Source organism: Lycorma delicatula, chromosome 10, assembly GCF_047948215.1.
Source record: "Lycorma delicatula isolate Av1 chromosome 10, ASM4794821v1, whole genome shotgun sequence".
Classification (NCBI taxonomy): Eukaryota; Metazoa; Arthropoda; class Insecta; order Hemiptera; family Fulgoridae; genus Lycorma; species Lycorma delicatula.
This window is the reverse complement of record NC_134464.1, coordinates 35404372-35420164: the sequence shown is the minus strand read 5'-3', so window position 1 is coordinate 35420164 and position 15793 is coordinate 35404372. Positions and strand designations below refer to the sequence as shown.

At 25.1% G+C, this 15793-nt stretch overlaps 1 protein-coding gene across 2 annotated transcripts in view; it reads right to left on the bottom strand.

The window, feature by feature from the left end:
• Positions 1-9915: 9915 nt before the first annotated feature.
• The window catches only part of LOC142331083 (uncharacterized), a 282018-nt gene continuing 276140 nt past the window's right edge, over positions 9916-15793 (bottom strand). For both annotated transcript variants that reach the window (XM_075376746.1, XM_075376747.1), the window contains one exon: positions 9916-10184. In XM_075376746.1, coding sequence (XP_075232861.1) covers positions 10062-10184 — 123 coding nt within the window. In that variant the 3' untranslated portion in view covers positions 9916-10061. The remainder of the gene's footprint in view (positions 10185-15793) is intronic.

The window sequence follows — 15793 nt, the reverse complement described above, 5'->3', positions numbered from 1 at the left end:
ACTGTAATAAACACTGTACATTATTTTTTGTAATAAATTTGATTATTTTTGAAAATATACTCTTTTTCACATTCATTTACACAAGACTGTAATTTCAATTCTCACAAAGGATTTAACACATTATTTCATCTACACCTTCCTTGTTAAAAACGAGCATGAATCATGATTAAGCTTCTAATATAATGATATAATAAAATAAGTACAATTTTTCAAAATCCAGAAAAAATCCAATAACATCTGTAGTGAAGAAAATATTAACATAATTATTTTGAGATCATATTGTCTCATAAAAGACTTGAATTTAATTATAATTTGACATTTGTTCTCTACTTTCAAGAAAAACAGTTATGAGAAATTGCCACTATTTGAACCCCAACAGTCAAAATACATTATTAATAAAGTTATTCAAATTTAAATAACTAAAATCATAACCGGTGGATCTGACTCTGAATGACAAACTATCTCAGAATTTCCCGTTACAACTAAAATCTAATCCTAATAATCCAAATTTTGGGCTAGAAGCCCAAAATTATTGGAAAAAAGTTATAAAAAATCATTGCATTATTTATAATTACAAAAATACAAATCTCTGATCAAATATTAATGAATAATGCAGTAATGATAACCATGAAAATTTAAAAAAATAATTTAGACTGCCTAAAAAAAATCCATATAATTATGTACTGTTAATTAAGATTAAATCCAAGCATACAGGTTAATCCTTTTTTTGCAAATTGGAATAACAAAATGTTTAATTGTTTATGTAGAGTTTCTATAATAATGGAAATTAAAGCAAAGTCATGGATTTAGTAATGGAGTAATAGACATTTTTAAATGAACTTTGTCAATATTTATAATTTTTTTAAACTTTTTATAATTAAGTAGATAAAAATAACAACAAATTACCTTAAAACTGCTTTAATACTTATGTCTTTCAGTTTTTCAGACTATCACTATGCTTGTTGTATTTAAATATATTGTCTAAAATGGGAAGTTTAATGGTTTGAAGAATTGTAATGCATAACTAATAAAAAAAAAGTGGGTTACTATTGGTTCTGTTTGTTGAAAATGAAATTATTCAAGCCAGAGAAATAATTTAGTTTTGAATAAATAGTAAAGCATCCCTTTACAACCTTGTGGATTTATAACACAGGGAAAATATCATTTAATAGCTTCCTAAGTTGTGTGTTATAATATAAAATGACAATAACAAAAACAATGTTTAATAAACTGGAAATCACAAAGTATATGACAGTTAACAAATACATTCTAATGCAGTAATATAAAACCTATTTTATATTGTATTTCTGAAGCAGCTAAAAGAATAACTTTTTCCACCCAACAAAAAGTTAAGTTTATTATTAAAGCAATTTTGTTCAGCAACCATTCTACAATTAAAGCAACTAGTTAATAATTCACTGTAATTTTTTTAATTACTTATAATTAACAAAGTAAAGAGAAACTACCAGCCAAATGATTTAACTAGATTAAAAATGTCTTTTAAACATATGGATAATAATTTAGAAGTAAATACTAGTTTATAAAGTTTATCATAGAAGATGGGTGAAGTGACAGAAGCACTACAACTTCTGTCTGACTTCAGGTTTACTGTAGTGTCTTCTGTCAGTTGAATGTAGTGTCAAATTCCAGTTAAATTTGAAAATAATAACTACAAAATTCCTCTCATCCTAATTATAAAACAAATAAAGTGATAATAATCTAGCATGAATCTGTAATCACTATAAGAATAAACAAATGAACTTCTAAGTAAATCAATTTATTTAATCTTATGAAAAAAATGTTTATTAAATAATGTAATTTTTGTCTTTTATGCATAAATAATGCAATAAAAATGTATATTTAATAAAATTTCATTGCAATGAATAAGTACACTAATGTAACATGTATTAAATTCTGTGGTTTATTGATACTTAATTATATTTGAATATCTATATAATTCATGTACTTTAATTGTTGGATTTCAATTAATGGGAATGTTTCAAGAATAATTGACTTTTTTATCTTTTTATGTTTAGCCTTCAGAACCACCATAAGGTATTAAAGAATGACTGACCTGAGAATGGAGAACTCAACTACTGGGGAATGGGGACCAATTACTGAACTTATAACTGGGCCAACAGCCTATTCAGAAAAGATAATAAAACATAATTTTCAAAATTAAATGAGCTGGAAACCACTAGAATATGCTTCATAATTAACAAGTTCACAAAATTGAGATCATTATAAAAAAATTATTTATAATTTAACTAACAATAAATAATCATAATGACTAGGAACAGTATCACTAAAAATTAAATATTTATAATATATACAATAATTACAATAAAAATATTACTACTGAAAACATGAAAAATTTGTTAAATTAAAAATTCCTTAACTCAACAATGATAGCATAAATTAACAAAGGAAAAATAAAAGTACATTTAATTACACATTATATTATAAAAATAACTGTAATAATATTATTAATATTTTACCTTAGTATATGATGGTATGCCAGAAGTTGAGCTTTTATAACATGGTGTGTAATTTAAATAACAGATTGTATCTTTTTTTATTATAAATATTGTTTCTTCTTTATACAAAATATTTATTGAGCACCATATTAATTTAACAGTAAGTAGTTCATTATTAAACACATATTGTATAATTATATAATATTATAACAAAAACAAAAGAAATGTTTCAGATATTTTAAGCAATAATACTTTCTTTTTAAGTCAGAAAAAAATCAATTTATTATTTTTTTTATTTGTCAATACATAGAATTTATGTAATAAAAATATTATATTCCTTGTATTTTCTTATCACATTATTGATTATATTATATATTTTACAATTTATTACTACAGGTAAACTTTCAAAATAATTTAATTATTATTATTAACTTTTTACATGATTAATAAATTCTTTTATTAAAAAATAAATATTTCTGTCAATAAAATAGTGTGTAAAATTATGTTATCACAAAATACAGAATCATGAGAGAGAAGATTAAAAAAAGTAAAAAATCATTAACACTTTGAAGACATTTATTTCTTTTTTATTTTTATTTTATAGAAGTCAATAATTGTAATATATATTTTTTTAAATGTATCTTATATCAGCTAACTGTTTCCAAATACGTAGTTGCATTTCAGCACACCAAGTCCTAATCATTGGAAATGGTGATTAGTAAATACCAATACTCTCAGAGAAAACAATACTGACTGGTACATTGTGCATGTGAGTACCATGACACAGCACCAATTATAATATTAAAGCTATAAATTTATAATACCTTTCTGCTTTGAAACAATGTATTTTACAAAGTCTCAAAAAAGGTTGCAGCAATTTAAAAAAATGGTATCTCAGAAACTACTAGAGATAATCAAATGATTACTTTTTTAAATTTATCAACTCAAAAAGTTTTATTACATATCTTAGAAAGTTTCAATATGAGCTCCATTGGTCATTCTGTAAATATCCAGCCGATAATCCATTTCTGTCCACGTCTGCTGGATCACCGGAGTCATAACTGTGGCAATAGCAGTTGTGATTCATTGTCTTAAATGTTGTACATCCCTGATTTTTTCCACTGTAGACAATGTTTTTTAACATATCCCCATAGGAAAACTTCTAGGTGTGTCAAATCTGGGTTTCTCAGAGACCAAAGCATAGGACTGGCCCTACCAATCCAACAATTAGGAAGTCTTTCATTGAGAGTGTATTAAATGCCTAGGCTAAAGTGTGGGGGAGCACCATCTTGTTGAAAGATTACAGCAACGTTACTTTCTTGTTCAATTTGGTCAACTTGCAGAAAAACATGCAACAACTTTGGCGTAAGGGCTCAACTGCTTTGTCCCCTGGGCCTTTCGGGGGATTTTTTCATTTCCATGTTGCCAGATTCCTTAAACTGCTTGTATCACTGTCTAATGCTGTTTACATGAGGGGGTTCATTATTATAAACATGGTGGAAAGTCTGTTGAAAAGTTATAACTGATTTATACTCCACTAACCACAAAATGCACTTGCTTTCTGCTGAACTGTCACCGTTGCACTGACTGACAGTGATGCAGAGGCGTTGTGCTATTATGTGCATCACCTCAAGGTCTGGACTAGACCGGCTGGTCTAGTCTAAAAAACTTGATAATATCCCAATTATTTTGCAGTTCCAATTAATACTCAATTACATAGGGAGGTATGTTTTTTATGGCTGCAACCTTTTTCTTTAACCCTGTATACTACTTCAGTTCAATATGGGAAACTATTAAAATATCGCTAGTAAAACATCTAACTTAGCTTCTTATAAAAACTAAACTAAAGACTGTAAGGTTTAATGATTAAAATTATAAATAAGATAAAATATTGATATATGCTGAATTAATAGTCTCTTAAATCTGTTCTGGGAAGTATCATGTAAATAAAATTTAAAAAGGGTTTTAGAAAAAAGTTGTATAATACGTGACAGGAACAAGGAAATATGAATGTTGCAGGCAATCTTCTAAAAATGTATTATTAATTAATATTATACATCTTTTCTGTTAACAGACAACACTTCAAAAATTATGTAACAGATAAAAATGCAGTACTTGATTATGCAGTTGCCAGTAACTACAAGCTCCCTCTTATATTTTTTACTTTAATTCTGCTGTCAATTAAATAATATTCTTCTCTTCAGTTATAATTTTGTTAAACATAAAAATGTAAGTAATGTAGTGCAATGAGACAAATGCTAAGGAATGATTGATTAAGGTTGAATTAATGAGTTAATGATGATTACAATACTATAATTTTGACATTTTGATAAAATAATTTATATTAATATCACTAATAAAAAAGTACATCTAAATCTTATAAACAATGAAACGTTAAACAAATTTTTTTTTAAATGTTTAAAATATATTTAAAAAGTTAATGTTAATTTAATAGAATTAAAAATATCAATATAATAAACAAGACAAAAATGAAAAAAAAGAAGAAATTAAAGAAAGAAAACAGTAATTCGAGCTAGTAGTTGCACCGTTGAACTTTTTGTGATTTATAATTCTAAGAATTTCAACTACAAAGTACACTTAGTCTTAAGTGACATAAAATGATAATAAAGGTCTTATTTATAAAAATATTCAATTATTGTTCCTTCATTATTTATTTATTTACAAAGCAGGAAGTAATTGCTTGTAAAGCAGTTAAATAACAACGGATTAAAACAAGTAGATTTGTGAAGGCACGGAAAACAATATTATTTGAAAAAATTATAAAAATTTGAATTAGTATTCAAATTTATATTTATCAGCATTTTTTAATATGGCTAGTGCCACATTTTGTATGATCAAAGTTCATGGGTAAATTATCACACAACCTTAAAAACTGTGATATATACGAATTATCATTAGAAAAATATTTAATTTGTTTTTATTTGAAAATTTTTTTACTTAAAATTTTGGTTTGAAGAAGTTAAGGTTCATAACCCAACGATTATACTTGGCCTTAAGTTAAGATAATTTTACAAAATCCAAGATAGCTTTACTTCTACTGAAATCATAGTTTTCCTCAAAAAAGATTAAATTAGAATAGAAAACTATATTTTGGGATTATACGTTTATTTTATTTTAAAGAAATAAGAAAAACATTATAACCTGCTATATTTTGGTAATTATTATAAATCTTTAAAATTAAACATTTTTCTACCATTCATTTTTTCAAATATAAGAAAAATACATCAGAAACATTATATTAAAAAAAAAAAGTTACAAGAGTTACTGTATTGCTGACGTATGCAATTTTATCCTAACTGAAAACAATTCTAAATGGATTTTTCAGGAAAATATAACAAAATCGAATACAAATATTTACACCAAATTATTGCAATTATACAGAAACAATTAGCTGTTGCAAGTGTAGCAGTTTTAACAAAAAAAAGTATAGTAAGAATGATGAATTGATATTTGCTTGATATGATGATCATCAACTGAAAAGAGGACTATAGTGAGTAAGTTTCAGTTAAATTAGTTTCAAAAAAAAAATTTATTACATTAGTGTGTTTAGAGAGGTACATATTGATTGGCAAATATGTTTTATCAAGTAATTTTTTCAGATGATTATTTTTCATACATAAAGATAAATGAGATATTTAATTTATCTATCTTTAGTTACAGCAATTTCCTTAATTAAAAATTTCATTCATTTTAAAATCTGGAATAATACAGTAATGAATGAACTTGCTTGCATTGTACATCAAAATTAACAAGTCTGAAGTTCTGCTGTAAACAAAATATTTTATACACTGATTAGTGTATTCTTATTTATCAATTAAAATAATTTTTAAGGTAAAAATCTGAAAAAAAATACTTAATGTGTTAATAACATTAAAAAAGTACAAAAGTTTAGATTATACTAGAATATCAGAAGTCTAGTATGAGATAAGTAAATGCCAAAAAATTGCAGAAAACTGGGTTCTGATGGGATAGAAGTATGATTCAATACAGAAAATCATTCAAGGGAACACAACAAGAAGCAAAATAAAAAAAATAATAGATAAGGGAATCGGTGGGTGTGGATAGAACACTTGATAGAGTTTGGAAAAAGAAAATGAACTTAGAAATTTGAAAAGAATGGTAAATCAAAAAAAAAGCTATTTAAGGTATTTTTTTAAGCAGAAGGACATCAGCTGAATTATAGGGAAACCTATGAGGATGTGATATGATACTGTGATAAAATTAGAAATTAAACGGAATATTTTGGAGTGAAGAAGTTAGAAGATTATTTTTTAACAGGAAAAGTGAAGATCTATGATGTTAATGGCCCAATCAGGAGAAGCCTGAAAAGTGGGACCAAATTAATTAAGTAAGAAGAAATAATTTTTATATGCAACTTTCAAAGCAATATTTAGTAAAGCTTTTTAAATATTACTAAAAAGTAATGTAGGGAAGAAACTGGTTTTATTATTAAAAACTTATAATTGTAATAGAAAAATGTAATTATTATTTTAATTTTGCATTATAATTTACAGTGTATCAAATAATTATAGATAAAAATATTATTAAATTTATGAACTGAAAAACGGTATTTTGACAAATGATATGTTTTACTTACTGGAAATAGTTGTGAATGTGTCTGTTGTTATATATAATTTCTGTCCCTTTTATTATAAGTAAAGTAAAATACAATAATTACAGATCTATTAATAGAATATGTATTTTATGTTATTTTAAGTATTTATTTAACCTTAAAAAATAATTATTTAATAAATTCAAAATTTAATAATCTTATATGATGTATGAGATTAATAGCTGAAATAAACAGGAACAAAAGTATTAAATAGATCAGGTTAGAATTAATTTAAAGTTATGACCTACTTAAAGTTATTCAACCAAAAGTAAATTCTAGAAATGATCTTCAAAGTGTTAAAAATAGTTACAAAATAACATTTTAAAATTAATTTGAAGGTAAAAATAACTAAATAAATATTTTTTCTTTTATTAATATATATTAAAAAAATAAGAATATAAAAAATCAGTCAAGAAAATTGATATACTATTAACCCACAAACAGTTAAGGCCAGTTAATGAAATATAATGTTTTACATTACATTTTTTTCTTCTAATGAAAATAATATGTTTGCAAAATAATATACTGGCGAAATCACTGGTCCACTTATCTATTTTCATTACATTTAGACCAATTAATTCTAATCACCATAAATAAACTGTTTACTTAACAATGACATATGACGATTAATTAATTATTTAATAAAGATTTTATAATGATTTACTATTAATGGTGGAATTTGTGTTGTAATTAGAAATATTTAGTATGAAATTCAAGAATGTTTGTGATATGTATACATTATTTTTTAATAATTGTTAATATGTTTTTCTATTAATTTTTTATGGTCCCAGTTAGTTGATTTATAGAACAGAACATGAGTTGTATTTCCAAATTGACTTCTACATAAGACAACATTTGATTTCTCATGATTACAATTTTCATAGGAATATATAAAAAAAAAATTTAAAAAACATCTAGAAAAAATAAAATAATAGTACATCACAACGTAAGTGAAATTATCTATTTAGTGTTAGCACAATTGAAGATCTTTGTTTACTAGAACTGTGCTATTCAAAGAGAAAGATATGCTTCTTTCTATCAATTAATATACTGTAGCAAAAATTGAGTGATTTTGTACTCAGATATGAAAGAAAATGAAACAATGAAATAATCAGTTTTTTCATTCATTTAATATGGTGATAATAAAAATACTGGTGTTTCATAGTGATCACTCAGTCAAATACATCATAGAAATGAACACATAACTAAATAGAATTTTTAGGCCCAGTATAAAAACTATTTATGCCATTACAGTACGGCAGACAATAAATACATCACAGGAAAAAAATTATAATCAGAATATTTTTAAATCTAACAAATGATTAAACACTAATAATTTCTTGGCTTCACAATTTCAAATGTTGATTTTGAAAAAAAAATAATTTCTGATTACAAAATAAGAGATATGAGTAAAAAATACAAAAATATATCAAATTTATATAGCCCAACAAAGAACTCCAAAGAAAAAACAATAATCTGCTAAATATTGTTCAATAATTAGATATTACTCCTTTGCCATCACCTTAACTTTTCTCAACTCAGGCACCTGAGTAATAAAATAAATAAAAATCACCATATGGTTTGGAAAATATGTAATAGTGATGAACATGCCAGAAAAAATTTACTAGCCTGTTTTGGGAAGCTAGATCAAAGTTCATATAAATGAGTTTGAGCAATTAGAAAAAACAAGAAACCAAACACTGTTATCAATATATTTTAAATTAGTTAAACCTTATTTGTAAAGAATGCTTGACAATATGTATCGATAATGTGATTCTGTGTATTTAACACTGTAACATTAGACTTCCAAACTGAACATTTCATAAAACTGTACCTTAAATAAACTATTGCATTAAAGTTCTTTTTTTTAGAAATATATGCTATCAGTATCAAATCATGAAAATAGTATCAAATATATATATATATATACACTTGCATATAGATTTTATAGTAGTCTCTTGCAACAACCCATGATGTACATTAAGTCCTTACATCTTTTTTAGGATGTTATATGATTCTTGAAGTTGAGATTTTACACCACTAGGTAAATATCATACCACAGGTAATTTTATATAAATTTAAAACATTTTATTTTTAATATCTTATAGGGTTTACATATTGTCCTTTCTGTCTATAAATTTAACCCATTCATCTTTCTATAAGTGCAAATGTTATACCATGCATAGCATTCTTAAATTTTGCTCCATCAAAATTTGCAGTTAAAAAAAATTATTTATAATGGAAGGGCTCCTTAAAAATTCCTGTATATGATAATAGTGAACATTTTTAGTTGCGCCTCTGCTATTCATGGGTTAATAACGAAAATTTAATTTAATTTAATCTTTTAATAAATGATAAATATTAATATGTCACTTAATAAATATTAATATGTATTTTGAAAGAATTCTTCATATGTAATAAAAATTATCATACATATTTTAATTTCTTTAAAAACAAAATATATGTAATAAATATAATTACATACAATTATCATTATTTATAGTGCTAATAATTAATAAGTATAATAATAATAATTAATAAGTTACTTAAAACTTACTAATTATCCATTAACCTTATATAGTAACAAACAATAAGAAAAAATTCTATCAATAAATTAATATATAAATATCACACTATTGATGCATAATTATAAAAAAGAATATATATAGAAATGTATTTGTAGAAGTAAATACATGAAATAAAATAATTAAACAATAAATAATTATACTTTATTTTTAACATTATAAAAATATGATTGTCAATAAAATAAACAATAAATTTAAATTAGCATAATTTTAAAAAATGCAATAAAATAATTATGTAAATAATTTACATAATAAACTATAAAAAACTTTTTAAAAAAATATTATCATTAATGATAAAGTTTTTATCGTATAATAATGATTATGATTATTTTTATGATTTTTTTTCTTTGAATTTTATATTTAATGTTACATTGATTCCATTTGTTCTGTCAATTCAAGAATAGGACTTTCAGATACAGGTTGCATTGGAGATAAACTGGAGGACCATGTTACATAAGATGACGTTTGACCTGAAGAAGGAGCAGACATCTGAAAAATAAAAAAAGATTAAAGCTGTTAGCTATTAAAGCTAAAATTCAATTAAATATATAAATTACAGATTAAAATGATAAAAAAAATATCAACAGCTCATTTTAAAATTATTGAAGGAACTTCTTTTTCTATCTACTGGGACTTCTTACTAAAGAAAATTTTGATAAGATGTTTAGAAGTACAAGTTTCATTAATTTGAAAGCAAGTAATTTCTAATTTTGCAAGAATTTAAAGTTTTATCACATTTTGTCAAGCTTTTCAGCAAATTATATTTATGGAGTAAATAATTAAAATACAATAATATATCACAATAGCATGTTATGGAAACATGCTACAGAACATGAAGTGAATAAAATATTTTGCCTCATGAATAGAAATGAAAGGCAATTTAAAATTTATATTTCATTTGGAAAACTACAAATAATTCTCCTTTGCAATTATTTAACTCATATTAAAAATCAACATGAATTCCGATAACTTTTAATTATTGTGATAGAGGTAAGAAAACATTATGTAGACATATAAAAAATAAAGTAAATTAAAAGAAAAACTGATAATTAAACAGAAGAAATGTCAACATAGTTAAAGTGACAGATTTAAAAATTTAAATATTCTTTAAGAAAATATTAAAACATACTAAACAGTACCAAGGAGAGTGTCATCATTTATATTATGCTCAAAACTAAATATTTTAATTTTTTAATCTAATTTGTTTTGTGATAATTCATCCTCAATTCCTTGGTGAGGAAACCACAAAATTTCACTATTTTTAAATGGTCTACATGAAAATTTGTTTCTAGAAAAGCAGTATCAATTATTATTTTTTACTCTTTTTAAGGTATTTATTTCATCACATAAGCTTTAAGCTATGCACATGAAGTTTTCCGCTATTATTTGTTAAATTTTTTTACAAGGAAATTAGTTTTAAATAATTCATCCTTAGCATAAAATCCTGATGTTAATGGATAAGTATTTTATTAGTCTAGTTTCAAAAACGTTTTTTACTAATATTATTTTAAATATTTATGAATCTTTATGAAATACTTGACCTCCTACAAAATAGGCAGAAGAGTATTTGATCTATTGTTTCTCAATAGAAAAGGGTTATGTGTTAAAGGGAAATGTGCTACCTTACACAACTTGTCCCAGTCTTTTTTAAGAATGTGATGCTCTTAAACCACCTGAGGTTCAAGAGACACCAGTCATAGTTATTTTCTCTGAGAGTAATGTTGTTCATTCCACTGCCAACTCTTATGGTAAATGAAATGAAGATTTCACTTTTAGGGCTAAATTTCTCTTGCATTTTGATGGGCCTTGCATGTTAATGTGAAAAACTATATTTAACTCAGTGAAGAAGGAAATGGGAGTCACTTTTACACATTACTTTGTATCTTATGCTAAAGTTATTAGGGAGTAAGCCTGGCATGCAGTTCTGTTTACTCTTGGGATTGGGTTATGACATTTACAGCAATGACATGTTATCCACATCAGATCATCTACAGCCATTATGTTAATAGCACTTAACATATATTCATGAAATACTTTTCTTAAGGAGATTAGTACGCCTGGATCTATCTGGCTTATTGTCTAGCCAATGTACAGAAAATAGATCCCTCAAATCAGTTTATAAGCAGCCTCCTACCAGATAACACCAAAGGATTCGCTGATACCATTTGTAAGTACTAGCATCCTTGACATAAAGAAGATGCTTCTTTACGTCGAGGACTCTCTAATGTAAGCATTAGAGAGTTTAATGTATACCCTCAGAACATATAATGGGAAGAAGGAATCAAGGAAATGGAAAAAGGTGGGTAATGAAATAGGATGATTTACCCATTAAGATAGATGAGGGTATAGAATAATCTGTTTTATGCACTCTTGGGACGTGAAATATAAATATATGCATATTTTTTATCTGTGGATTTATATGTATATGAAAGTTTATGTAAATTTTGTAAGCACATCTATCTTCCAAACACTACTTAAAAATTCTTATTATCTTTGTAAGTAGCATTTATTAATTGAATACAATGTATGTTATTTTCTTTTCTCTAGAGTTTTGTAATATCATTCATGACAATAGAATGTATCCTTAATTTGTATTTATTGTACAAAATGATTTTCAGCCATAATTAGTATGAGAAGGCTTTGTAATTGTAATTTTTGTATATTATGATGGATAAAATAAACCTTTACCATTATTCTTAACTTTTGAGACATACATATAACTTTTTAAAATTCATACCCCAAAAAAATATTTTTTAATAAGGAAGTATGACCCCCAGTAAATAACTTAAATTTAGATTAAGGTATGGCCTGGATTTTAATTATGGTTATAATAAATTGATTTTGATAGTTTCACTAAAAGTGAATTTTTTGTCCTTGCATGAAAATTATAAGCTATGAAAAGATATAAATTAATTTATTTTACTCAAAACATTTGCTGTGTGATAAAAATTACATCAAAAGAAAGAAAACAAATACAAAATACCAAAATCAACAACGCATATGTACATGTTAATAAACCATCGTAAGCATTTAAAAGATATAAAAACAGATTTAATTCATTTAATTAAAAAAGAAAAAATACATATGTAATGCTAATGGTCGCTCCTGTGTAGAACAATTTCTTAAATTATCGTATACATCATACTGAGAGCCAAGGACTGTGTAGTTAATTTTGTTGGTTATTCAATTGATAGTGAAATCCTATTTAAATCCTGGAGAATCTGTCCTGAATAATAAAACAAGAGAACTCGTCAATCAAACATTAACAAATCAATCAAACAAATCCAAAATAAATTTTTGATGGAAATTTCCAACAAAACTGCTCGAGTTAAAGATTGGAGTAAGACAAGATGATGAACTCTCACTTATTCTTTTTAACTGTGATTTAGAAAATATTGTTAGAGAATGGAGAAAACAGTGGAAGATCACTAAATTAGTAATAAAATCAGACTGAAATACAAGAAAAACAACTTAACAATAGACTGTCAAGCATTTGTAGATAATCTGGCTATCATATTAAATTCAATTGATATAGCAATGAAGCAAATAATCTTAATTGAAACAAGCAGAATTAAAAGACTGCAGATCTCCTTTGAGAAAACATGTCTCCTTTCAGAATTCATGTCAAATATTCAAAAATATCCTAGGGCCCATCATAAATATATAATACTGAAGACACAGTAATGAACTGTACAAAAAGATTGGATATAATCAGAAAAAGAAGAAACTCCTTCTACAGTCACCTACAAAGAATGTACCCTAACAGGCTGGTTAAAGACTATTTGTATATTTTAAAAGTTTAAAAACCAATAACAACTGGAACAGAGAAACTGAAAGAGACATGAAAGAAACTGAAAACAACACAAGAAGACGCTAAAGAATGTTCATCACTGAGAAAGAAACTACAAAATATTACACATTTACAGAAAAAACAAAGACAATTGAAGAAGTAAACTTGAACAAAATGAAGAAAAGAAAAACACCAGGAAATGATAAAGTAAATATGAAGAAATGATTCTTCAAATCTGATTAAAAATACTAAAATTGACTAAAAAAAAATTGTAAGTTGACCAGGCAGTTTATTATAGTATTTTGAGGCTTACGAATACAAATATTTTTTACACAATTTATAATTTAAGTAACTTCTTTCACAGGTGTTGGAATGTGATATTTTTAAAATATCAGTTATTTTATTTAGCAATTAACACATGCAAAGCACATCAATCAAAGCAAGGTTGAAGACACACTTTTAAGTTAATGGAATTTTATTTCATTTCATAAGAAAAAAAAAACAAAAAATTATAAACAAGATAAAACAGGACATTATAAAATTATAACACAGGACATTGTTTTAAGGGATAAGTACCTCATCAGGGTGTGCAGTCATTTCACAAGTACTATTTACATTTTTTTTTTTATATTTTATACTTTTATTCATAATAACAGATTATGTTTTCATGAAAATCTAACATGTTTTATAATTAATATTCAAGCAATATTTTTAATACCTTAAAAATATTTTAATATTTTTAAGGTATTTAATAACACTTTATTAAAATTAACCTTTATCAGTTATTACTTTTTAATCATTTTATCGCTTACTACATTTTTTTACTTTTCAGAGAAAAGTATGGTATTACTTTTGATTGCATGGTGAGATAGGGAAGTAAAATTGAATTTTATTTATGTTTTGAGGTGTGAGGAGTACGAAGATACCATTCACTTAAAATGCAATTTCCTTATATATATAGGCCTATATATAAAATTTGTTGCACAAAAGTCTCCAAAACTACTCAATCAATTTCATTGAAATTTATATATGCTGAGGTAGTGTATCTGAAGTTGTGCGTATCTGAAGTTTGATGAAGATTAGTTGAGTCGTTCTTCAGTTACACTCAATTTAAGTTCGACAACAGACAATCAATTTATATTGACTAACATTACTTCTATTTGAGGTTGAGGTTATGTTAGTGAACAATCTCAAGGTTATGTTGACTTTGTATTGGTGTATTTTCATATGCACCAGTAATGCAGTGAGCCACAGAGGTGAGTTTAAACTTTATGCTTATATCCTTTATAAATAGAGAATATTTAAATTTTAATATTAAATTTAAAAAAAATATATACCTCCCTTAGTTTTCTTGTTTAATTTATGTTTTGTATATTTCTTGTACAAGAAATTATAAAAAATAATTGTACAAAATGCTTTTCTTGCACAGTAATCTTTTTTTATTAAATCAAAACAGTGGATTAGTTTTATTAAAAAGCACTCTGAAGAATTCAGATATCTATTCAAGTATGCAGGAATAGCAAAAAAAAGCAATATTAATTTTTTTTTAAATTATTTTTTATTTAAAATCTGAATACTTCTCTAAAGATTTAACCTTAATTACTTCAAATATAATGTTTAATTATTTTTATTTATTTAATATTGATCCCGAAGTGAATAGAGGAATTAAGAACACATTACTACAAAATTTCTGAATAGAAAGAGTTAACAATCAATTGGCTTTCTCTCGAGAACCTGAGAGAAAAGAAATACTATAGTTGCTTTCTCTCAAAGTAATCTAACAATACAACTAGTTACTATATTGAGCAGAGTAATGGTATTACTTGTAGTGCTGAATATCACCTACATTGTGGTGGAGTTGACATCCAATAATGACAAATAGTTGACAAATATTTGGCTTAATGAAGAGAAACTAGAAAATTCACTCTTTTATTGATAAATCTAGTATAGGGTGTTTGTTATTCTTAACAACAGCTGTTTAGGTTTTGGATATTTTGATTGCATCTGATATCAGATTGCCTACAACCTTCGTTATGATAAAAAATATAGATATTCCATGTTTATATCTATGCATGTTAATATTTATTGTATTTGTTATATCTATTAGATGTTAATAGTTTTATAGTATTTCAAATAAATTACATAAATACTGGAAACTTTTATCAATATATTTTATGCAATACATATATATGTATCGCATAAAATATATTGCATATTTTATTCTAAGATGAAGAGGAAAAAACAACAAAACATACTGAAATCATTAAATAATCTGATCAAACAGAAGTGGATTTTGGCAATGAAGGAA